Source organism: Danio aesculapii, chromosome 8 (genome assembly GCF_903798145.1).
Source record: "Danio aesculapii chromosome 8, fDanAes4.1, whole genome shotgun sequence".
Lineage (NCBI taxonomy): Eukaryota > Metazoa > Chordata > Actinopteri > Cypriniformes > Danionidae > Danio > Danio aesculapii.
The window spans coordinates 19,930,504-19,958,010 of NC_079442.1; the positions used below are offsets into that span (position 1 = coordinate 19,930,504).

Below are 27,507 nucleotides of genomic sequence, written 5' to 3' on the forward strand. Positions count from 1 at the left end.
TAAGTTGGCGGTTCATTCTGCTGTGGCGACCCCAGACTAATAAATGGACTAAGCTGAAAAGAAAATGAATGAATGAATGAATAAATGAATGTACCTGTGTGTGTCATACCAATAAAGTAAAAAGAGTTGAGAAGAAAAGGATAAATATATTATTGTTAAACATATTGTTAATCATTAATATTATCATCGTTGTTGATGTTTTTGTTTGTTTTTATTACGTTCTATTTAATGTAAACATCACAAATGCTTTGGCAATACATAGGTGTCATGCCAAAAAACAAGTTTAAATTTGAGAGTGAGAGAGATAAAAAATTATGTTTCCAAAACGCTGAAAAAACCCAAACATTTTAAATATTCTCCAGTATGAATGAATCAGGGTGACTCATAGGTGAACTACTTATATTATTATTTTTAAATCATTTAAGATGCAATATGTACGATTGACAAGTGGTTGAACTAGGTATTGCAGTCCAAAATCTAAATATTGGAGGATTCGCCAGATTGATGGCACCATCAGGAGTGAGCATGCCTGACAATCGAGCCTTACAACATAAACTGCTCAGCTAATGTTCATTAGGGTTGCATGATACTGGAATTCGGTACCAATCGATACTGAAATAAATAAAAAAAAAGTCCATTTTCCGCTAACATTAGAGTGCTATTGAGCAAGTTCTGAAACAGCGCTGATTTGCTGTTGTGTTCACGAACATAATTGACTGTGATTGCTGTGAAGGTCATCAGTTCAGCGAACTCACCGCTGTTTACTGAGTGTAACCACAGATACAGTGACACGGGAGCGTTTAAAAGCTGTGATTCATGAGTGGATCGCTCGTATGTCAGCTTATAGACAAACCAGCTGATCGGCGTGACTTTAAAACACTCCAGTGTCCTTGTATCTGTGGTTACACTCAGTAAACAGCAGTGAGTTTGCTGAACTGATGCCGAATTCCAGTATTGTGACAACCCTAATGTTTATGTTAGTAATATTTGTATTATTTGCTAATTGGAAACCATGTGAGATTCAAAGTTTTTGTGGAACTCTGAACCTCATTTCGGAGGCTGCTAGTGTTATCTAGATCAGTGTTTCCCAACCCTGTTCCTGAAGGCACACCAACAGTCCACATTTTCAACCTCTCCCTAATCAAACACACCTGAATCAACTCATCAGAACAGTAGAAGAGGCTCCAAAACCTGAAGTTAATGGGTCAGATAAGAGAAACACAGAAAATATGTACTGTTAGTGTGCCTCCAGGAACAGGGTTGGGAAACACTGATCTAGAGGTAGCATTTTCACCTGTGCCTGCATACATTGATGCAACCTTCATGAATGAAATGAAATGCATTGTGTTTCACACCAAGGCAACCCGGAGTGCCAAAATATAACTGGGTAAATTGGCAGTGGGCTGGTTATAGAGACCAAAACAAGGACAGACATTCTTACACGGAACACACATTTTCAAAGGAGAATAACTAACTATAGTGTTGTTTTCAGATAAACAAGCATGTTAACAAGTATGTTTCTTAAGTTTCAGCTTGGCGCTAGAGTCGTTTTGACCACGCTGTTTAAATAGCAAATGCATTTGCATTCATATGTGCGCCCATAGGCGTTCTGATCGAAAAAAGGAGGCGTGTTGAGGCGTGTTGAGGCGCATTGCTGGCGCGTTGCTATTTTGAGAAACTATAATAGTCTGTTCTATCGACCAGAACAAAGCCGGTCTATTATCCAGCGCAGAGCACGTTAGTTATGCGCTTCGCTTACACATTGCTTAATACAAACAGGATGTACAGCAATACGCAAATATCTTCAAAAATGAAAAAGAATTAAAATATTAAGGATATATATAAGATATAATAAGGATATATATAGAATATAAATATAAAGGATTAAAATATTACAAAACATATTATTTTCTAGCCTACATAAATATAAAAACCATACTTTCATGCCTTCTTCATCTCGGGGGGCTTTTTCAGTTTATTTATAACAATTTGCTTTTGTATAATGTTATTATTAGAAGGAGTATTATTTATTATATGCATATTTATATTTGTTTTATTAAAAACAAGATTAGTTTTGCCCACCTGTCAGGTTTTAGACCATATGGGCCACAGCATGTGTATTTGGATTTAACTCAGTTTTTTGACCACATTTCGTTATTATTGTTCATTTATTCGTTTGCTGGAAATTAGAACTGAATTTAGAAATAGTTTGGACCAATATTTGCGCTTAACAAATGAAATTAATTATTTATAGGCTAATGGATGTCTGTGCGCAAAAGAAGTTTCCCTCTCCACGAGAGCGAAAGTGAAAGTTAATAATGAGGAGGCTTATCTCTCATTCTCACACTGTAGATGCTCTGTTTAACTGTTTTCTTGCTAGTGAAACGCTCAGTTTTTCCCCTTACTTTACGTCATGTAAATAGCAAATGCAACTGACTCTTAAAGGGTATGGGAGATGAGACTCTGATTGGTTTATACTCAAAACACACCTATAACTCATTAAGAAAATAAGCTCAACCCTTTTAGATCATGCGCCACGGCGCAAAGCGAATTTTTCCATCCTTATATTAGCAAAAGTGTATTCTGACATGCCCTTAATGCGTTTGCACCCTGCGCTTTGCACATGGATCGTCAAAATAGAGCCCCTTGTCAAAAACGTATATATACAGCACCTTTAATATTACGTTAGTGCTGAAACTGGCATATTACATTTAATTTGGTTTCTTGTTTCAGTTCTGCACAATCCTGATCTTGTTTGGTCAGAAGTTGCGGAGACATTTATTTTAGTATGTTGATGTACTTAAAACTAAAACGAAATGTTCAGTAGGGGCAAGCTCTCTTTTGTGTGTCATAACGGTAAGCTAACAGCATGGATGAGGATATTAATATACCATTGCTACTGAGATCAAGTTGACGTCAAGAATTATTAATCAGTGGATTAATTTGCATGGATTAATTATTTACCTTAAGAATAACGATGTGAACTAGCAAAATAAACACTGTAAATTTTGATTTAATGAAGCCTTGAAACGTTTTCTAAACATTTTTTAATATGACATTTACATCACTTTTGTATTCTCCACACTAGACATGGGCCGGTATACAATTCTGATGATATGATAACCTTGGATAAAACATCACAGTTTCATGGTACTGTGATTACTGCTCTAAAATATATTTTTTTAAATATCCGAGTACAAAACAGCAACTTTTTTTCTGAAAATATTACATTTTATCTTTTTTTATTTTGTGGATATAAATAAGCCACTGCACTGTTCAGCTCTATAGTTGGTTTATAGGATGTTGGTCCTATATTAATGTTTATTTATGTTTCCTTTGCTACTGGAGATACCGTTGCCCTAAATAATTAAAGTTAAATAGTCTTTGACAACAAAACAACAACTTACATATACCTTGAAGCGGTACAAAAGAAACTTCTAGCGGTTTTAAAACTGTGACTTTTCTAAACTGCTGAAAACCTTAAATTCGTTTATCGTCCTATGCTTACTCCACACACACCTTTGGGCCTGTAGCTGTGAGTTGGTCCTGCATATCTCCTCGTGTTCTTCTCCCAGCTCATACAGCTTGTCTTGCGTTTTGCCCAGAGTAAGTCTGGCCGTGTTCAGCTCTTCTCCTCTCAGTTTCAGCTCTTTCTCCCGCTGATTAAGCTGTTCTTCTCGTCTCAGCAGCTGTAGGATAAATAACCACTTCCAATCAGCTCGCTTAAACAATCTGTAAAGAAGTTGTTCTATTTGGCAACATACAGTTGGAGTCAGAATTATTAGCCTTTTGATTAGATTTTGATTTTAGATATTAGATTTTTGGTAAAAATCTGCTGATTTATGCGGAATGATTTTGGGAGTATCATTACTAAAAACTTTATATTTAAAATAAAAATAAACCTTTTTAACTTGTATTTAATGCTTACAATGCAAATCCAATTAGATCCACTTTATTTGGTAAACAAAGCAAGTCTCTCATCTAATATAGGGGAGCGCGGGGCACAAAGTAACGCGGGGTTAAATGTAACACAGAGTTTTAAGATATTTACTCAGGGTTAACCATGGCATGCTTCCGAGGTTTTCCATCACAGTGTTGACAGACATCTTCCTGCCAATTATTGAAAAATTTCGGCAAAATTTGAATGAGAAACACAGGAAAAAACATTTTGCAGCATAAAAATATTTTTTATTATAGTGGATATTTTTTTATTTATTAAAAAAACGTATTTAAAAAGAATTAAAAATAATAAAAATAAAAATCGGTGAAAGTATGTACATAAAATCTTATATTGTTGTGACTTCCATCTTCTAGGCTAAAAGATGAAACACACAGTGACTGCTAGCCAGTTTTAAGGAAAACATGACACAGCGGGGTTAGTTGTAACAGGGTGTTACAAATAAGCCACACACTGTTGGACACCAATTAAACAAACAAAATTGTTGAATTTTGAGTGTAATGTTGAGAACTTTTTAAATAAATATGTTTTTAATGGAAAATATTGTTTTAATAGAAAACAAATATTTTATTGCTAATAATGCAAAAAAATGCATTTATAACAATGGATAAATGGATACTAATGAAAATAAATTCAAATGTGTTTATCCAATTACTAAATAAATAAATAAATAAACATACTGTGCTATATAGAATAAAAAAGAAATGAGCCAATTACTGAGGAAATATAGCTACTATATAACGTAAACAGAATTTTAATTAATTGTGTGAAATCTGCCTTTATAAGCATGTGTTACAATTAACCGGTGGGGTAAATAGTAACATTTTTACTCCTGGCACTTTTGGCAATACTGCACAGAAACCATGATCCGGTGATCATAATTTCAGTGCTCACTTGTAGGCTTGTTTGTTGTTGGTAAAAAAAAATATGGTTTGTCTAACACCATGTTCATTATTTGACCAAAACGATAAAGTGTTACTTTACCCCAATCTCCCCTATCTACTAAAAGACAGAAAACATTACTTTACAAACTAAATTGTAAATAAATCATATAAATATTTTCATATTAGTCAATAATATTACTGAAATTAACTTAAAAACTGAATAAATATGAATTTACACACATTTAAACAAGTAAATAAACAAAATCAATGATGTGTGGGATTCTGTGGGCGCAGATTCCGTGTGGGCCTACTCATTGGATGGAAACTCACTCATTATTCACATGTCTTTAATGTGATATTCCCGTTTTGAGCATCTTTGCACAGAAATATAGTTATTGTTAAACTCTTAGATAAGATTTTATCCACAGTTCCTTAACTCTTAAACATCAATTAGATTACACAAGCTCACATGGCCGTGAGAGACTTTAGAGTTAATTATCATATCAGCTTCTCTCACTATGACATGGCAAAAAAAACTAGTTTTACAGCTTCCCACATTTTAAAAATATCACTTTTTTATAATTATAACAATATTCTAATAATTAAAAGGCATCAGGTCACATGGCTGTAATACCCCAACGATTATAATACACTTGATCATCACTTTAGCAAAACCTTAATCAATCATCAATATATAATTGTCAATCATCAATATATGATAATCAAATGTTCACATTTTTTCATCAAAGGACAGAAATTCCTTCATGTGGAAAACTGGAAACAGAAAAGTACCATGTGTTTGACTTTAGCCAGTTCCTGCTGCTGAAAGCCCTCCAGCTCGTCTAGATCATCTCTCTTCTGGAACAGACTTAAACTCTGCTCTGTCATTTCGTCTATCCGAGAAGTCAAAGACAACTTCTCCTGTTTGACAGAAAGAGGACAGATAAATTATTTGATTATTAACACTGATAATTTAGCAGATGCTTTTAACCAAAATTAACACATTGAAATGACCTCAATCTTTTTGGTAATGCAATATATATATATATATATATATATATATATATATATATATATATATATATATATATATATATATATATATATATATATATATATATATAGCTCATAAATAAAAACCAATAGTAGCAACATTTTAGCTGATTGCGCAACCTCTCTAGTATGGGTAAAAACATGTATAAACTATAATATTTACTATAAATTACTTTTTTATATAATTATATATATTTTTTATATTATATATATATTTTTTTTATATATATAATATTTACTATAAATAGTTTCTGACAACTGAAAATAGATCTGGTAGCAGATATCGCAGCCTCTGTTACTATTTACCTTGCACATTTTTGTTAACATTTATTATTATTTATTTAGGATATACGTTTTCACATTTTAATTCCAATGCCTCATTATTAAAATGACTATAATTAAATGAAATATTCTAAAGAATAAAATATGATGTGTCCTTTGGAAGAATGTACTTGCATTATGATGATATTGTATTGTCATTATGGCTTTATTTTATGAATGGCATAAAATGGTCTTAAAATGACAATAATATCATTCATCATAATATTATTTGGTGCAATATATCATGCAACAAAAAATTGCTATCGTGACAGCCCCACAAAGCACTATTTAGAGCAGTGGTCGCCAACCCATCAATTGAGATTTCCGGGTACATCCAAAAATGACAAAAGAATTAGTACAAGAAATGTATCTCAAGCGATGTATATCTCAATTCTATCCAATGTACAGCTCTCCATATGACATTCCGGGTTTCAAATAAGGGGCTGTTTGAATATGCATCTTTTGCATGTTCAAGTATGCCATTTCAAACGGAGATGCGTGGCTTGGGATGCGCAAATAGGGAGTGACGTGATCTCGTTTTCCAGGCACGATTAGTGAATTGAATACATCTTAGCTTTTTTTTTACTAAACTAAAAAAACTAGTGGTGTAATGGATCACAAATCTCACGGTTCGGATCACATTCTGGTTTTTTAGTAACGGATCAGACCATTTTTCGGATCAGACAAAAAGGGGAGACAAATGTCATTTGCTTTTCATTTATTACTAAAACAGTGCTGCAAGAAACTTCTGGTTTCATAAAACAAAATGAAGAAATAATCAGCTGAGTAAAAATAAATTAAAGTAAAAATTCACTGTTACTACTACTGTTGCTGATAACACTACAGGTATAACTCTAACATTATAATTTGTACAACCCATATTTATTTTTAGTCTAATTTTCAATAAATGATTCAGTTATTCACTCAAATGTTCATGTTTCATTATTAGATATATCATTTTTGAAGAATTATTCAGTGGCATATTTTTGATGGCTGGTTTTCACTTTTGAACATATGACAGTGATTTTAATCTTTACCTTACCCATCAGTGATTTTATCTAAATTACAAACCGTTATCCCAATACTGCTGTGTTACTTGACTGTTTATAGCTTCCTAACGAACTCAAAAAACTAAAAACTGAATCTCTTTCTTGATTTTTGCGCTTTCAGATTTGAATGCAGCGATTCGAAGGATTAATAAACATATTCAAATCACAATCATTTATAATTTATGCTGCGTGGGTGTTCCCCATGATCCCGATCTTTTAATGATTATTCGTGCAGCTTACAATGAATGCATAAATGCAGGCTAAACAAGTAGTGACAGAAAACACCTTTAATAACCTAAGAAACCCACCACATCCCAACTTCTTCCGCCATCATTTAATTTTATAGAAAGCCTAAATGCTTTCAAACATGTGATTTGAATGCAACGAGAGACAATCTCTCTGTGATAGTTACACATTTAGGACTAATCTACAAGTAAAAACAAATGCATTAATCCGCAGGTCACGTGTGTTCCGAACCGTAGGTTGTGATCCGTTATACCACTAGCAAAATTACAAAGGCACATAAGCAGCGTGCAAAACTGTCACTGCCAATAGAAAACAGCTGTTCTTTTCCATAGGCACCTCTCAATTCACACAACTCATTCCGCATTCGGTGTGATCGTGCTCCAAGTTCCCACTATAATAGCGAGCTGTAAGCAGCAGTTTGCAATTTTGTAACATTGTGAATTGATTCTGCAAATTATGAGGAAAAAAACATCAGTTAGAATTGCTGAATTATATTATACGGTTTTTGTTTATTCAATATTGTTAGACTGCAGCTCTGCACAAGAAGTTTGATAAGAGGAGAAATGGTCGTGCCAAACTGAGCCTTGCTTCTCTCCAGGTTTTCTCCTTCGCTTTCGTCATTTAGTGAAGTTTTGTTCCTTGCCACTGTCGCCACTGGCTTGCTTGGTTTGGGACTTGTGGAGCTGCGCATCGATAGATTTGCTCTTCAGTGTTTGAATTTTCAGCAGTGAAATTTAAACCACACTGAACTGAACTAAACTTTAACACTGAAAACTGGTTTGACACAGTTTCAATTTACTAGATCTTCCATGTTAAGCTGCTTTGACACCATACATTGTAAAAGCGCTATAGAAATAAAGATAAATTGAATTGAATTATTGTTGTCATAGATATTAATATTTAATATGTTTAGCTCATTTTATAAATTACAGCTCATTTATAAATGCTGATGCTGTACCTGCAAAAAAATCAGTGAAAATCATTTTACCAATCTTTGTTAATTCACTGACATTTCATCTGATCTGATTACTGCTAATGCTACAGTGCATCGTCACAGATTTTTTTATTTGTTAGATCAATTAAAAAATTCAAAGTAGGTTAAACTAGTGCTTTCTACATAGGTCAAAAATGTTATATTAATGCTCATAAGCTGAAAATGCTAATGAAAGCTTCATTTTTCTGTCATTTTTAAATGGGTATATCTTGCATTTCAAAAAGGCAAACTTAAGGGATCTTTGACTAAAAAGGTTGGTGAGCACTGATTTACAGAGACTTCATCCAGTACGTCACCAAGCATCTTTACCTGCTCCAATGAAGCCAGTTTTTCCATCCACTCCTGGTCTTTCTTTTCCAACGCCAAGGACATTGCTTCAGCCATCTTGGCTCTGTTCGTCTGGAAAGATTCGTTCTGGTCTTGAAGTTTGCGCATGGATGCTGAAAAATAAACACAAAATAAAAACAAATGCTTCACTCTTTTTGATTTGTTTTAATAGCAATATTTCAGATTTTTTTTTCATCTGGGCCACATCGGGTTTTTTTTTTTACAGATAGAGAAGAAATAATTTCCTCAGTGTGTGTAAACAAGCTTGTTTATAGTAAATGCAGTTTTTAATGGAAGCTTAGCAGCAAAGAGATCTGGAGGGTTTAAAAGCAGAAATGTGCAGCTTGTTATTTGCTGAATTGCATAAATAAATTACTTATGTTAGAATATTTCTCAAATCTTTAAAATAAGCAAAATATAAATGGTTATGCCGAGTTCAGACTGCACGATTTTCAAAGTAGTCGTGTCACATGTTTTCACACTGCATGACTATCTGGAATAGCATTCTGTCGGTGCGGTGTTTACAATGCAGGATGGATCAGCGACAGGGGGTTTCACACTGCATGACTTTACAATAGGAAGAATCAAACGACAACGTTGTCTTAATCCGCAAACTATGTTTCACAACCAAACACGTGAGAAGTGACATGGAAACAACGCAAGGTCACGTAGTATATCTTTTTTTTATTAACTACATAATGAGAAAGAAGCCTGTAGTGGGCTAGGAAATTTACTTTTTTTGCTTATTTTCACCTTGCCTTTGAAGGGAATTAGCAATTTTCATCAAACTTTTTTCTTTTTCGAGCTTGTTGTGGTATTGCTCAGATGACAGACTCGGTTGATCCTGACAAATTTACACTAGTTTTTCCTCCATTTCTTGGGTTCAAATAGACTGAAAAGAAGCACTTTTAACTTCTCCCCCAACCTCAGCTGGCCTGCAGATACCCATACTAGTGGATGCTGCTCTCTTATTGGCTGTAGGCAATCGCCAATGGTATTATCAATTAGAACACATTTCACATGGCATTAACTGAATCGCTGACTGGTCCAGATATTTGCCATGCCAAATATCTCACGGGCGTCGGCGACTCATCAGCGATTCTCTCAGATCGCATCTTTGATAGTTCACACTGTGTGATTTTTACTCATGTGAACGAGCACTGATTTTCCAGTGATTTAAAGCATTTGTTGGTGATTTCTCAAAATCTGTCAGCAAGTCAAAATCTGGGCTAAAATCATGCAGTCTGATCTCGAGGTGTTTGGTGTTAGTACCAATAACAATTTTAGACCTTTAGTATATATGCAGTGCTCAGCATAAATGAGTACACATTTTGAAAATGAATATTTTTATTCATTTCTCAGTGAATATAGGTCATATATTTTTGTGCATTTGAACAAAACATATTAAATAAACAGATATTTTTATCTGTTATATTTTATATTAATAATTTATATTATTTTAGTCACCAAACATATTTAGAAATAGAAAGATAATACATTTAAATTCAAGCAAAATATTGGAATATAATATACATTTTATGAAATACAAAATTTTAACTAAAGTTTATATTTTTTTTTTCTTCTTTTTTGTATTTTTTCCCAACATACATTTGGGTGTACTAGTTTTTGGACCATTAGCGTATTTTTTTTTCTAAGATTAGTTCCAGTTTTGGCTATGATACTGACTAATCTAATGAACATGCACAAATATATTATTGTAAAGCATCCTATATAAAATATTTATTTAAAAGATAAATATTTGAAGGGTGTACTTATATGCTGAGCACTGTAATTATATGTTATATTATAACATCTCCATTTATACAGTAGAAGTCAGAATTATTAGACCCCCTGAATTATTAGCCCCCCTGTTAATTTTTTCCCCAATTTCTGTTTAACTGAGAGAAGATTTTTTCAACACATTTCTAAACATAATAGTTTTAATAACTCATTTCTAATAACTGATTTATGTTATCTTTGCCATGATGACAGTAAATAATATTGCACTAGATATTTTTCAAGACACTTCAATACAGCTTAAATTGACATTTAAAGGCTTCACTAGGTTAATTAGGGTAACTAGGCAGGTTAGGGTAATTAGGCAAGTTAGTATAATGATGGTTTGTTCTGTAGACTATCGAAAAAAAAGTAGCTTAAAGGGGCTAATAATTTTGACCTTAAAATGGCTTTTAAAAAATTAAAAACTGCTTTTATTCTAGCCAAAATAAAAACAAATAAGACTTTCTCCAGAAGAAAAAAATATTATCAGACAAACTGTGAAAATTTCCTTGGTCTGTAAACATCATTCGGGAAATATTTAAAAAAAGAAACAAAAATTCTAAGGGGGGCTAATAATTCTGACTTCAACTGTACATAATACACAGATTTCCTTAGTGCTGCATTAAATGTTATAAGAAAAAACAACAAACTTCAATAATTTGTGTTAAATAAAGAATAGTAGTTCAGCATAATTTACAGATGTCCATGATAGCACAGCTGTAAAACGCATGGTTAGTACATGCACCAGTTTTAATCGGTAAATTTAAATCACCAGCTTAATCTCCAGATTAGATCACCAGCTTTAATCAGTAAATTGTCCACTTTATTTGGGTGTCTAGAAATGGGATCTGTGCTTTTAGATCACGACACTTCAGCAAAATAACATCAATTGGCAAATTTCAGGAAAAAACATGTTTGCTTTTCATATTAAATACTCCCAAAAAACACGTTTAAAAAATTATCCAGGTTCAATACAAGTGAAGCTTCCCCAGCAGCGTTTGTCATATATTCATTATATAGTATATATACATTTTATAGGAGGATTGGATCAGAATACTATTTATCGAAGTATCATGGCATAAACTCTGGCCATATTGCCCACCCAAAATTAATAGTTTAAATAACTTAAAGCTTAGTTTATTTTAGTTCAAAATGTTATCATCACACAATAAATGTATCTGGACTCTAAATATTTGTTATTTTTTGGTGGTGTTTTATGCAAATTGAGTCACAAATCTCACATATTACCCTGCATACTAAATATTGCACACCCCTTGTCACAAGCAAGCGGCAACATCCCGCTTTCCCTCGTGAAGCTAACATGGAAGTAACTGAAACTGCAATTAATAAAAATTACACTAGGCCTGGCTCCATAATAGAGCACATTTCTATTGGCCCCAATGTTAAAATGGTCAACTTTACAACAGAAATAAAGGTATTTACAGCCTGGTACAAAGAACGATTTTGATGTATATAGCTAATATTACACTTCATGACAACTGTGAGGTGGTAATTTTTCTTAGAACTCATGCATTTTATTTATATGAAGTCTGCATAATTAAGGGCGTGGCCACCAGAGTGACAACTAGGTCTCGCTGGTCGCCATCACCTAAACTGATTCCAGCTGCTGAACGTTTTGTTTTATGTGGCTTTACACAGTCAATTGCCTTTTGGAATTATTTCTTACAATCATCAGATAATATGGCATGCTGAGTGCACTTAATTGTGCTCACAAACCATTCAAGTGGCCTCCATTTCCCAGGTGAGTGAAATTCTTACATACATATATATAGGGCTATGTGATTTGGGGAAAATATGCAATTGCAATTTTTGACAGATATTGCGACTGCGAATTACGATTTAATTCAAGCTTTAAGCTGATTTTAATTTAATTCAAGCTTCAGCTCAATAATCTGTAAGCCGTGTCAACAATTCTGCGACAGCTCTTAAAAATTACCTATATTGATTTGGTGTTAGTGACTTTGAAACTAAAATATTCCCATATTACAAATGCTGTTTTTCTGTGATTTCAATTCATCTATTAATGCTTCTGAAGCAGCAGACGCCATAATCCCACTCGTCAGCACTTTCCAGTTTTTGTTTATTTATTTTTTTTATTTGGGGCATTGTTCAGTTGCGCAGTTGGACAGAACGAAAGTGTGCTCACTCAGTTGGCTAGTTATAAAGCATCAGTCAGATCATACTATTTCGGCACGATTTCCTTGATGTAGGGTGTCGTGGGAAGTCATAAACGACAAAAGGACGTCGTGACACAAGATTCAATAGTTTTTTCTCGTGTAATGGGGCATAGTTCATGACAACCGATACCATGTCTGCGATGCCTCACGACATCATCACAGAAAGTCTAGCATGTTTAATTTTAAGCATAGCGGACTGCTTTTCAAGATGTCATTCGTTATTTTTGTTTACATATATTAGGGTTGCACGGTTAACCGGTACTCCGGTAGCACCGCGATCCTATGGCTCCAAAATACTGGTGGTGCCACTGTAGTTTGTAAACGGTATCGTCGTTAACGGTTTCTATAATATGTTGCATGTGGAAGTCACTAAAATGCTCAAACATTTGTGCCAGCAAATAATCAATAGACCACTTTAGCTTACTTTCATTTTAACTGTCTGCATCCAGGTCATAGTTTGCTGCAGTCATGACAGACCATATGGCATGATCAATTATTTATTTATTTAATTTTGAATATTTCTTCTTCTTATTATTATTATTATTGCAATAACAACAAAAGAGTCAGTAAAGAGACAGTAAATACAAAAAAGCAGAGAAAGTCGACAAATAATTCGCGTACAAATAATACGTATAATTGTACAATTTAATAAGTACAAATGTACAAATAATAGGTTTTCAAAAATAAGGAATTTGATTAAGGAATAAGGAATTGAATTTAAGTATTAGGACATATAAAATATAGTATTTCTGACAATTTGCTTTATTTTGTAGATTTGAGTTATGAATTAATACAGTATTGCGATACTACTTGGTATCATGATACTTCAGCTGGTAAGGTATCGTGGCCTGAATTGATGGGATCGTTACAACCCTAACATATATATTTTATATTGCAGCCTTACGCGATTAACTAACTGCAACATTTCAAATTGCAATTGCGATTCGATTAATTGCACAGCCCTACTTATATACCATATTTATAAATGTATTTGTTTTATTTAAGATAATTTATCATTTATAATTTGCTTTAGAACTTGAATGCACTCCAGACTCTGACAGATTGATTAGCTGTAGGCTACAGAACAGTCATCTGAAACAGTGTTATGCCTAGATTTCATAAATAGCCTTGCATTTACTAACACAGACTATATTTGAATTAGTTGGGAATTATTTGCATTTTCCATTTGTAGAAAAATGTCATAAGAACAATGTTTAGTGGCTCAATGTGTTACAACAGTGTTTTTAAAAGACTAAACACTTTATTGATATAGTATACAATCAAGCACATGTGGTCAGAACACAAAATGAGTCGCAATGAAGTATTAAGCGTTTCTCCCAAAGAAAATCCCATCTAAGCAAAATGCTAGCAGGCATCTTCGCTCACACTCCACCACTTTGCACTGTTTTGGGTAGCCCCGGTTAGCGTGATGACGCGCGAACAAAATGGCGACGGTTGGCCATGCCCACTTGTAGCTTCATTTGCAATTTTCAGAAACCTATGGGTGGCGTCACTAATACTACATCCATATTTCTATTATATTTCTATTATACATATTTATATTATGGTCACAAGTAAACTTATTTATACAACTGACTCTAAGAGTATTTTAAATGCTGCTGGTAAATATTAACTTCAACAGAACCCAGACCAAGCTAAGTTCAACTTCAGATTTCTGATCAAGATCCAACCATATTTGTCTCTACGTTGCTCAAAAGCACCTAGAATTCATGTTTGATTTGAGTAAGGTTTGTGTAAAAGCATCAGACAAAAGAATGGGAAACAGGGCGAAAGGAGAGCAAGCCAAAAAGCAGGAAGGTGAAAATGGGAGGAAAAGAACGGTACGTACAATCCTGATACTTCTCTAATGCAATCTCAAGCTTCTCCTTGGTCTTCTGCATTAGCCGAAGCTGCTCAGCGTAGTCTAGGGTTGGGGAACGGGGAAACCGACACACACACAAACACACACGACCGCAGGGAGGCAGAGGAGGATGAGGGACAAAAACAGGGACGAGAAAACAAAGGGATAAACATGGTTGAGAAGATAAACAAATGGAGGGGACAAAAAAACAAAGATTTTCTGAGATGAGAAAAATCAGACTGATTGCGAGGCTGTAAAATGGTGACCTTTGACCTTTAAACTAACACATCATCCCCGATGGGGTCAATTATGCAAGCGTCTTATCTGCTCCGTTAGGGGTTAAAGCAGATTCTAGATCAGCCTCTGTGTAATTGTAAACCAAGACGGGCTGATAGTGAGAGCCAGGTATCTATTATTTATGCCAATTTTTTCCAGGCTATAACACTGGAGCCACTATACTCAAAAAATGACATCTACTATCCATTTAAATTGAGCTGAAACAATACAATTTTTGATTTTCTGGGGGACAACTTAATTGTTTTTGGTTCAATCCACTTTTATTTGTAAAACTAACAAGTTAACTTAATTTCTTCATGTTGTCCCAACACAAATTGATTGAGTGGATCCCAGCATTTTTTACAGTGTAGCATTCTTTCCTGGCTTCTCCTGTAATCAGTGTGGCAAAATGCTTTGAAACGGTATACTTTTGCTTTCCGGCCAATTGTTTTGAATTTGAAGGTGTCAGACTGAAACAGATTCACCAGGTTGGGATAGCAAGTAAGAAGAGTGTATAAGCTAGAATTGCAAGCCTGTTTCTAGTCATTTCATTTCCAACAAAGACTCATTGGAGATATGTGCCCAGGGCTACATTTTTGGGAACCATGAAATATGTACCTGGGCTACCGTTTGACTGCATTTTGCATGTAAAACAAATGCTAAGGGGCGGTATAATATCATGACAACTTCTGTTATTTTTTTGAGCACTTCTGCTTCCCTCTGTATAGACAGCTTTCCAGTATGATCAGTATGCTCAGTAGCTCACCTTGTACGGTATTCAAATTGGTACACGGAGCAGACCAGGTTTGATACTGGCAAAGGACGGTTCCAGATATCCCAGGTATTAACAAATCATGGCGAAGGACAGTTTCAGAAACAAGGCAGTATATATTATCATGGTAAATGACAGACGGTGCAATGATATTTTTCTTTTAATTTGTTTTTGAAAACCTTATTTATTTGGTTTAGGGAAGGGCGTGATGGGGTCAGTCAATAGCAAGCTGATATATCACCACAAAATGTTTAATGATTTTCAGAAATGGATCACACTTCACAATAAGGTTTCACTATTAATTAAATGTACTAACATGAACAATACTTGTATAGCATTATAACATCCAAATTCAAGTTAATGCACCGCGAGTTAACAAGAACTAACAATGATCTACTTTATTTTCATTAACTTGCGTTAACTGACACAAACCAGTACTGTAATCAATGTATTGTTCAGTGTTGGTTCATGTTAGTAAATGCATTAACTTACATTAATTAATACAATCTTATTGAAAAGTGCTACCCAGAAATGTACACAGCGGTCTCTGGTAGATTTACGAGAAGGAAATGCAAATGGCACATATGAGAATACGTGGTCCAGTAACCTTTTTGAGATTGTCAAAATGTACATAGCTGTGGATTTTGAAGACAAACTCTGCAAGCAGACATCATCACTGCCACATATTTCATGTTTCCCAAAAATGTAGCCCTGGACACATATCTCCAGTGAGCCTGGGTTGTTCTTTTCTTAAAGATTTGTATTGGCCTTTTGTATCTTTTTCCCCTCTTTCAGTCTCTTTCTCTTGTTGTGTCTGTATGGGTTTCGATGTATTGTGTTGGTGATACCTGAGAGCTTGGCCTCCAGCTTTCGTATCTGGTCATTTCTGCGCTGGATCTGAGAAGAAAAGTCATCTCTGGAGCTGCTGCCATCAGACGCCTGAGAGTCAATGATAGAAATGAATGAAGACAATTGTTACTTTAATAACACCAATAAAAAAATTATAGGAATGCATCAATTCTGTCTACTGTCCAAAATTGATTTGTACTTTTTATTATTTATCAATTTACTATTAAATACTGATAAATGATTATTGCTGTCGATAAAAGGTTCCTGATGGATCATGATGACTAATCTTTTGTTCCAATTATTTTACAAACAAAAAACATTGACATTTTCTTTTTATATAACATTTTAAAAAGAATACAGAACCTAAATAAATCAAATGTAAAATAATCAGTGCATTATCAGTAGTTTAATAATTATGAGTACACGAATTATAAAAAAAATAATTATATATATATTTATTTATTTATTTATTTATTTATTTATTTATTTATTTATTTATTTATATATATATATATATATATATATATATATATATATATATATATATATATATATATATATATATATATATATATATATATATATATATATATGAACATTTAAGATTCAAGTAATGCACTGTTTCAAATATTATTTACAGGATATGCAAATAAGTTTATTTAGAACAGATACTGCTTATTTTCTAATTTGAAAAATAGAATAATAATAATTACATTTGTTTTCAAAAGTGCAAGCTATATATTTTCCCTTTTTTATATGTGTGATTGTTTGTTTTAGGCAATGTGTGTTTTAGTGCGTTAGTTGTGCGCCTCGCTTACACATTGCTTACAACATGTAGGATGTACAGCAATACGCAAATGTCTTTACAAATGAAAAAGAATTAAAGGATTAAAATGTTACAAAATTATTATTTTCTACATAAATATTAAAACCACTGTCTGCATGCCTTCTTCATCTCGGGGGGCTCTTTCAGTTTATTCATGACAACTTGCTTCTATATAATATTATTATTAGTAGTAGTATTGTTTATTATATTCATATTTATATATGTTTTATTAAAAACAAACTTAGATTTGTCCTCCTGTCGGGTTTTAGACCATACGTGGCACAGCATGTGTACAACACCGTTTCCTTATCCATGAAAGAGAGAAAAAGTGAAAGTAAAGGCCAACTGAAAGAGGCTTATTCTTTTTCCTCGCACTGCAGATGGTCCGTTTAACTTTTTTCTTACTAGTGAAGCGTTTAGTTTGTCCATTTACAAAGTCCGCCATGTAATTAGCAAATGTGCCATGGCACGACGCAACTGACTCTTAAAGGGAATGAGAGATGAGACTGTGGTTTATTCTCAAAACACACCCATAACTCATTAAGAGAATAAGCTCAACCTTGTTAGACCATGCACTGCAGAGCAGAGCGTATTTTTCCTTCTTTAAACTAGCAAAAGTGGATTCGGACACGCCCCTAATGCATTTGTGCCCTGCTCTTTAGACTTTGCGCCTAGATCGTTAAAATAGAGCCTAAAGACCCGAGTCAAACTGATTGCTTTAATAAAAGGACAGAAATCTCTTATTATAAAATCTTCTTTTGTGTTCAAAAGAAAGTGTTTTGGCTTTGGAACAACATGTGGGTGAGGAAATGATGACATTTTTATTTGCAACCGAGGAAATGTGGAAATGAGCCAACACCAAGAAATCAGAAAGACACAAAACACTAATAATGCAGAAATTACAGGCATATCAAACATCTTTTAGAAGTGAAAATATGTAAAATTACTAATTCACAAATACATACAGTACACATAACCTGTTAATATGTTTGTAATAATGCTTATATTATAAATAAAGATGCCAAGAATTTAAGCTTTTATTAAAACACACCTATAAAAACACCTAAAAGGTTGGCTTTGATTTAGACGTGTTACTGATACTCTTATTCTCCACCAAGGCATCGGTTTGAATTATTTAGAGCGAAAGACAACCTGAACCTAACCCTGAGTGTGCTCACCATTAATTGCTAGAGGACAAGAGTGTCAGGTTACACTGGTTTGTCAAAGCATGTGATAATATTTAGCTCCTTCTAGATTTCAATGTTTTGCCGTTAAGCTTGTTAAAATAATAATAATCTAGCCATACAGTCATGTCACTGCTGTGCAAATACAGTCATTGTGTAATCAAACAACTTTCTCTATGAATACTGTAGAAGATATGACAATAGTTTGAAACAGTAGTATAAGGGGGTTGTAATAGGGCCATGCCTGTGTTTTGTGATAGAAAATAAAGCAGTGTATTTTTTATTTTGACTTTCAGAAGTATCTTTTTGTCTTTTTCATATTCAATTTTTATTTAATTATCCGTTTAGTCAGACAGTTAGATTGTATGTAAGAAATTGTCTCTATTTCAATGGTAAATAGGTTTTAAGAACTTAAAAGCTTTATTCAATTTAAAAGTATTTTATAATGAGTTTAACTTACTATGAGTAAATAACTTAGTAACTGAGAAGTACATTGAACTGCACAATAGAATTATGTTTTTGTCACAATTATACATGTTTGTCAAGAGAAACACAGTCACTTTTTGGAATTTGATATTCACAGACATTAGTCATAGCAGTTTGATTACGTGTACAATGAGCTATTTTATTCATTCATCTAGAATTTTGCTTCAGATTCAGACTTTCCACAATAAATAAAAGCTTTTTTTACGACAGACTTCTGTGATTCCGGCCTTGCTTTTCGTCTTTATTGAAACCAAAAAGCCTTTGAAATAATTTTGTCATGATAATTGGTTTCAAGGTAAATCACTGTAAATTTTCATATGGTTAGAATTACGGTTCCAAATTTTCATTTTCCTTAAAACTGTAATATTGATTATCAACACTAAATCCTGTAAAATTGCGATTAGCTAATTGCAAACAGCTGCAATGTACGTTATGTGGACAATTAACACTAAATAAATAAATTAATTAATAAAAAAATATATGTATATTTTTCACACACACATCTAATATATATGTATATGTATATATGTATATATGTATATATGTATATATGTATATATGTATATATATATATATATATATATATATATATATATATATATATGTATATATGTATATATGTATATATATATATATTTATATATATATATATGTATATATATATATATTTATATATATATATATATATATATATATATATATATATATATATATATATATATATATATATATATATATATATATATATATATATATATATATATATATATGACTACAAATATACAGTTGAAGTCAGAATCATTAGCCCGCTGTTTATTTTTTTCCCTTATTTCTGTTTAATGGAGAGAAAAAAAATTCAAAACATTTCTAAACATAATATTTGTCTAAACAAAATTGTCAATATCGATGAAATAAAAAAAGTTTGGTATTAAGTTTCGGTATGAAGGCTATAATTTTAATTAAATGTGGCTGCTGAACGTGCACCTTGGAAGCAGTGACAATAAGCTTACGGTGTAAGTTTGTCATTTCCAATGGAGGCGCGCAACTTGCACGACAAGCAAATGGGAGCGACGCAGTCATGGTTCGCGAGCAGCGCACACGTGACATGCGTACATTCATCTCAACTTTTCTGAATGCAGCGAGCGCACAGCGATTCATGCAAGTAGAACTAACCAATTTGCTTCACACTTTGTATGGAAAATACAAATTTCAGTAATAACGGCAGACCAATTACCTCAGACAAACACAGCGCATCCAAACCATGCAGTGCTTTTTACTTTTCTCCACTTGTATCAGAGCTGCAGTGGTTTGTCAACCTCCGAAAAAACGGTTGATGGTTGCCTAGTTCCAGAAAGAGAGCAGGGGAGCGCGAGCGCATTGGAAAATGGTGAGGGAAACCACACACTCGCGCTTGAGGAGCATTGAAGGGCTTGTAAATAAAAAGAATGCAAGGATGTCACCAGAGTGGCTTTTTGTTTTTTTTTCTTGTGCATCCCAGTCACTAGCTCCTCATCTGAAAGAGTTTTTAGCATAGGGGTAATAAGTTATCCAATTTCACAATTTGTAATGCTGCAGTATGTATTTGAATAATGATGGTTAGTTCGTTTACTTGAAAGCTCAGATTTGATTTTCATAATTTGTGTTGTTGACAGAGTTTGAGGTTTACTGTATCATTATTATTCGCACCTTAAAGTTTGCTTTGATTGTTCAGCATTTGCACTTAGCCATTGCACACACTGTGTAACATTTTATTCATCAAGTTTAAGAGTCTCTTTAACACTTATGTTTATTTTACTATAAAGAGATTAGATATTTCATTTAAATATTTTTATTTTTGACTTTTAAAACTATTTGCCTTAGTAATGTTGGTAAATTTAAATAAGGTGGTTTTAAAAATCCTAATATATCTAAATGGATTGTTAAAAAATATTAAATAATTATCGATACCAAACGATATCGTGATTTTATTTTTGCAATATCGCCCAGCCCTAAATATCAGTCACTTTTTCTAAATTTCCACAATCAAAAGTTAAGGGTCCCATAATGCAATTTAAAAGCATAAATAAAAAATAAATAAAATACATGGATTACAAAATACAGAAAACTGTTATTTTGCATATTTGTTTTGACAGAGCATTACACTTTCATTTTAAAACAGGCAGAGCAATTAACTCGGTCTAACTAGCACAAAGATTTATCACTGCATAAAAAAACCCCAAAAATAAGCACTTTACTCACAAAGTCGTCTCCAGAATCTGCGCCCACAGAAGTGATGGACTCTTTACTCATGGAGCGAGGGATGCGTCCTGATCGAGGGGCAGTGGCGGCCTCCTCCGCCAGCTTCTTCTTCAACTTCGCAAACATCTCTGTAGGTGTAGATGTAGTCCAAGTCTATGCACGGTTTTAAATGCCTCTCTGAATGTCAAGGAGACACTTTTTAGGGTCCTCGTAATGCGTAACTGGTTATATCCGCCACAGCACATGCAGATCTCATCCTGGTGTTAATCTCAGCTGCCTTTACTCTACGAAGATGATCACAACATTAGTATTACACAGGTGCCTGTATTCAGTTTTAATAATACAAGATATTATGAAAATGAACATGCATGGGCACTTCAAAAATCAATAATTAGTTATTTCACTTTTAGTATGATTTTAAGGAAATAAATCAGATTATTTACAGTATTTAGTATTTGCAGTGGTGTTCATAACGACACCAAATGCTTAACGATTTAATAACTAACAATAAGATGTGTAAATAATAAAAATAAATTCTCCACCCTCTGATTTTAAGAAAGCAGAATCTCTGAGTGTTTTAAATCATCACTTAAAACTTACTTTTTTAGAGTAGCTTTTATGTGATTTTTTTTTATGTGATTTTAAATATTTCTGTACAATTCTACAATAAAGACTATGCAGTAGAGATGCTACAATCAATTGGCCGGAGATCGGTATTGGCCGATAATCACATTTAATGACTCAACCGGTACTCGCTGATGTGGCCAATCGTGGCCCGATCATGAACCGATCACAAGTGTTTGTGTTAGTTGGAGATATGCAAAATATTTGAATGAATATTTGCATGTATTTAGGCCTTTATACGTAGAAGAACTGAAAGTTCTGTGTTTTTGACAATATTGCAAGTTCACATTACTTATTGCAATAAACAGTAGTTTATAGGCCATATTCCTTTTAGTAAAGAAGTAATGGATTTATAGGTTTACATTTTAACTTCTTATGCATCAAATATGTGCTCCAAAATGTTTTTTCTAAACTGAAACATGTTGAATCCTGCATCATTTGCAATGTTTCCAGGTTGCATTGTTAGTCATTTTTCTTACCATTTTTTGCTATCTATTATTTTCTTTAAAGCTACGTCTGACCACGACATGTTCACACCTAAATGGTTTTGAGATGCGTTTATGGGATTGTATGCAGCATCCTTCATTTATTCTTTTAGGTATTGAGAGATATCCACTCAAGTATCATACCTAGAGGGAAATGTGATTCATGCATTATAAAGCATCAGAATCTGTACTCTATATCGTGTGGTGGTCTTTTCTTTCTTCAATGAACAGCCACGTCTGATAGTTTTGATTTCAGAAGAATTCTTTATTGTCGACAACAAAGGAGATTTTTCAGGAGACCCCCAGCAGCATCTCTGCCTGAAAACTCTGCCTCACTGATGTTCTGGTCTGCTTATATCCTCTTTTCCAGCTGTTTTTCACATTGTTCTACATTTGTCACACGAGATTCAAACTAGTTTCAACCCTCAAACCAAACCTGTTTACTATATATCTTGTCGATCTAACCAAACCCTGTTCACTATATATCTTGTCCATCTAGACTAACCCTGTTCACTATATATCTTGTCCATCTAGACTTTACTGTTTTAACAGATGTTGCTCTATTCTCATGCATTTCTTGTGACACCTTAGTTGTTCACTCAGGCTATATCTCCTTTCTAACTCTACATAATACCTTGATTCTTCTAATGGTATATAAGTCTACAATCAGATTAAACACATACAATTTGATTATATAGGTTAATTTCACACTTTAAAGAGAAAAATCCACTTCAATCGGCCGATCACCATGACAAGGAATCGGTATTTGGTATCGGCTACAAAAATCCTGATCGCAGCATCCCTACTATGCAGTGTTACTTATTTGCTTTTGATTAATTAATTAGCTGAATACAGTTAGGGGCCGATTACACCGAACGCACATTTTTTCTCTTGAAAGAAAGTCAACTCCGAGCGGAAAAAGCGCAAGCGAACAGCGTGCAAAGGCAAAAATGCAAGGCGCAGCAAGGGGTTAAAACGCGAGGCACACAGGGTGCATAAGCAACGCGCAAAACACTCACGGTTGTTAGTAAATCATTCAAAAACGGCGCATCTCAATGCAAGAAGTGCGTTCGGTGTAATCGACCCCTTAGACTCTCCAGAAAACGCTATGTGTTTGATTTATGCAGATTAGTTGTCCTACGAAATCTAAATCAATATAAAATTATGAATTATTTCCAAATTTATTATTAAATTTATTAATAATTTTGATTTTACTTTTAAACACTTTATAATTTTTTTAGTATTTCTTATAAATAGCCTGTAATCAAACATAAACATTTTCATATAAATGATGCCTAGAGTGTGCACAAGATAGGGCTGCACAATACATCGTTTCAGTATTGATATTGCAATGTGATTGGTCGCAATAATCCCATCGCAAATGTTGCTGTATATATGTCTGGATTATAATTTATCATTTTGCAAGTGTTTTTTAAGGCAGGTTTTAAAAGCATTCAGGCATAAGAAACTGTACTGTTTGGAACTTTGACAAATTAATAATGATACATTTTCTTGAATGGTTTATAAAACAAAGACTATGCAGTATTATTTTACACGTGATTATTCAATTACGGTATACCTGAATACAGTTCAACTCCTCTAAAAACAATAAAACGCTGTTTCTTTCATTTGTATCTTTTTCTTTATTGTATTGATCTATGCTTATAGATTGTTTCTTATATTTTTTTGAACATGCACTCCCTACAGAATCATCCCAATAAATCTAAAGTTGTAAATTCTTTCCAAAAAGTTATTCAACAAATCTAGTGAAATTGTATTCATATCGCAATATTTATCACAGAATAAAAAAATATCACAATGTTGAAAATATCGTGCACAAGATTTTTCATTTTGATCCAGTATAGGCTTATTGTTTGTTAACATTTTTTAATGAGGCTAAACTGACAATAAAAAATATGTCTCTTATGTTGCACTGGGTCTATTGTATGGGTCAAATTACAGGTGTAAAAAAATCTTTAGATTGCAATCCATTCATATTTTGTAAAATTCCAACTATAAATACTTTAAAACTCATTTTTGATCAGTAATGTACATTTGTTAGGCACAGTTCATTTAGACAATTTAAAAGTTGATTTTGTCAGCATTTTGATTTTTTTTTTACTCTCAGATTCCAGATTTTCAAATAGTTGTACATCAACCAAACATTGTCCTACACTAACAAAGTTTACCTCAATGGAAAGCTTAGTTAAAAAGCCATCTATAAATCAAAACGTAAAAAAATAAGTTACTTATGACTGGCTCTGTGGTACAGCATCCCATGTAGTAACCTAACGTTATGTTAATTTCTTAGTTAATGTTTACGAACTCATTTAAATCAAAAGCTATAAATGTTTAATTTAACAGAGTTAAAAACTAATACAGTTCAGTTGTAGTTTTTTAACTAAAAAAAAAACACACTAACTATTAATATGCAATGTACCTTTTTCTTACTCTTGATGTTATTTAATGCATTAACTAATGTTTACTAATGAGACCTGACTGTAAAGTGCTGCGTGTTGTATTTAAAATTAATTTGCAATTACATTTTTTAAAACATCTCTTTACTCTGAACTTTTACATACAATAAATCAATACACAAAACTCCAGAGGCATTTTTGTTTTTTTGTTGCAGTTTATGCCAAAAGTGTAATAAATACAGTATATCATGATAAAAGCTTCAGTGCGTATTGCAAAAAAAGATACCATCATCTGTCTAATAAGGATTACATTAGTCAAGGAATTAACTTAATCTAGTGATTTAATGAATACATAGTTATTGAGGAAAATTTGGTTCGCACATTCATTTTTGAACAGTGACAACTATGCTACTTTGAATATTCGCTCTGAAACTGCATTGCAAGTATGACATCAAAACAAAATTAGCACTATTTAATTGTCTGTGAGCAATGCTGAATTTTAGTAGTCTCTAATCCAGGGCTGTCCAAAACGTTTTCTAATGAAGGGCCAAAAACCAAATTTGATTAAGTGCAGTGGGATGAAGGTAAATATACTCGTTACCTGTTAATATAAACTGTTACAATATAAAATATATCAAACTGTTATAAATATTAAAATATTACAATAATTTGCCATAGTATATTCTCCTCATTTACTTCAAAATAAATTATAATGCTGAATACACTAGTCAAGCTCCACCTGCCTTTGCCTTGACTTGCTCACTCCTGAATTGTGGTCCATCCATTGAGCATTAGTATGTTACATTTTTCATTATTTTCTTTTATTTGCATTCATTTTCAGCAGTTAATTGAAACATATAATTTATTTTTCCTTTTTTTTTGTTGCTTAAAAAAAATAAAACTTACAAACGAAAGGTTATGATAAAATAGAAATGATGAAGTGTATTAAAGGCACTCTCCCTCTCTTCTCAGATGGTATGGTGGGCCAAATCAAAGGTTACCATGGGCCAACTTTGGCCCACGGGCCCGGGTTTGGGCAATAGAGGTAAAGTTGGTTTTATATTCGTACATTAAGACATTCTCCTTAATAACATAATTTCAGAAAAGTATTCTTTGCAAATTCTAAATAAGGAAATCTTATAAGCAGCCAGTGACTATCAAAGTACAACATTGTTCACAGTCAATTAGATAGCGTTAATGTTGTTTTGAAGTCATACTTGCATGCTAATTCCAGTCGAATATTCAAAGTAACTTAGTAAACAACATAGAGACTTCTAAATGAACGATTGTGCGAATATAAAACCAACTTTACCTCTATGTTTGGGCATTTCTGCTCTAATCATTGGCTGCTAACAGGACTTCCCTATTTAGAATTTGCAATGAATAATTTTCTGACATTATATTATAAAGGAGAAAGTCAGAATGCGCGAATAAAATAAAACTAATTAACCTCAATAAAATAGCTTGCTATATACATATACAGATATACATAATAACAGCAGATATATCTAGTAAATGTATAATGAGCGATTCCTTATTTTCATATTGTTAGTGAGACTGACTAGTGTACACTAAACAGTAACTCGGAGGCAGATCCGTTGTTTTTAAGAAAGACACTGACAAAATAGTAATGTAAACACAAATTTGTACTCAAAACCTTAAATTCCGATGCATTACAATAATATACAATATACTAAGAAAAAAAAAGCCTCAATGTTTACACTGCTTGACATGCTTTATTTGCAGATAGCTCATCATCAGTATCAGGTTTTAACTGTAACGTGAGTTTAAGTCAAAACTATTAATCCATTCCAGGCTGACAGTGAATGGCATCATCATCATCATCATCCATAAAACTGTCCATTTAAAAACGCACAACAAAGCAGAAACAGATCAGCTGTAAACAGAGCTAGCTAACGTTAGCTCTCGTTATTCTCCTTTACCTAATCTACAAACCAGACAGGGGTGAACGTACCGTAAAAACTCCATAAACCCTTACGGAAGTGAGGTTCATCGTAATGGAAACTGACGTTTAACGCAGATGTTTATAATTCCAGGCGTTCCATCTGTGGTGATGTTTCTGTCGGGGTTAGCAACTGGCTAACTAACTTCACCACGTAATCTTCAGTCACCAGATTCCTGATGACGTTCCAGGAACAACTTGGCGATTGTGCCCTGTGCTGATTGGACGGCCACGGTTGGGAGGCGTGTCTACGGGTTCGCGTGATTTCATGGCCATCATGAAAGCTGTCATAATCAGGTTCATACCATAGTAACACATTTCTAAATAAATTGGAAGCGTAATATTATGAAAAACGTGTAATGTATTTACACACTGTGACATGATTATACTGATTTATTTTTTGTTTGTCTAATACCTTTACAAAAGTAGTTCCAGTATGATTATAAAATTAATGTTATTGTACTGGGCTTTATGTAATGGCATATGAAGAGTTCAGATGCAAAAACCTTTAAATGCCATCTGAAATGCTTTCCTAAAATGACAATTTTTGTTAGCCTCCTATGTTTATGTTCAGTTATTTCACTTTAAAGGCAATGTAAATAACCTATTCGTCACTATAAAAGTACAATTAATGAGCCTACACACAGGGGTCAGAGAAAAATGCAAATTAAGAAAATATCCGATGGTTTTTAGAGGTTTTTGCATCTACTGTTCATA

At 33.2% G+C, this 27,507-nt stretch overlaps 1 protein-coding gene across 2 annotated transcripts in view; it reads right to left on the reverse strand.

Annotated features, from left to right (window-relative positions):
* Positions 1-26,972, reverse strand: part of golga1 (golgin A1) — a 50,190-nt gene extending 23,218 nt beyond the window's left edge. The window contains exons 1-7 of one of the 2 annotated variants that reach the window (XM_056463390.1): positions 26,803-26,972; positions 21,302-21,585; positions 16,567-16,657; positions 14,659-14,733; positions 8,815-8,945; positions 5,635-5,763; positions 3,520-3,689 (exon numbers count right to left, since the gene is read on the reverse strand). In XM_056463390.1, coding sequence (XP_056319365.1) covers positions 3,520-3,689; positions 5,635-5,763; positions 8,815-8,945; positions 14,659-14,733; positions 16,567-16,657; positions 21,302-21,427 — 722 coding nt within the window. In that variant the 5' untranslated portion in view covers positions 21,428-21,585; positions 26,803-26,972. The remainder of the gene's footprint in view (positions 1-3,519; positions 3,690-5,634; positions 5,764-8,814; positions 8,946-14,658; positions 14,734-16,566; positions 16,658-21,301; positions 21,586-26,802) is intronic. The other variant, XM_056463391.1, reaches the window with a different exon arrangement.
* Positions 26,973-27,507: the final 535 nt, after the last annotated feature.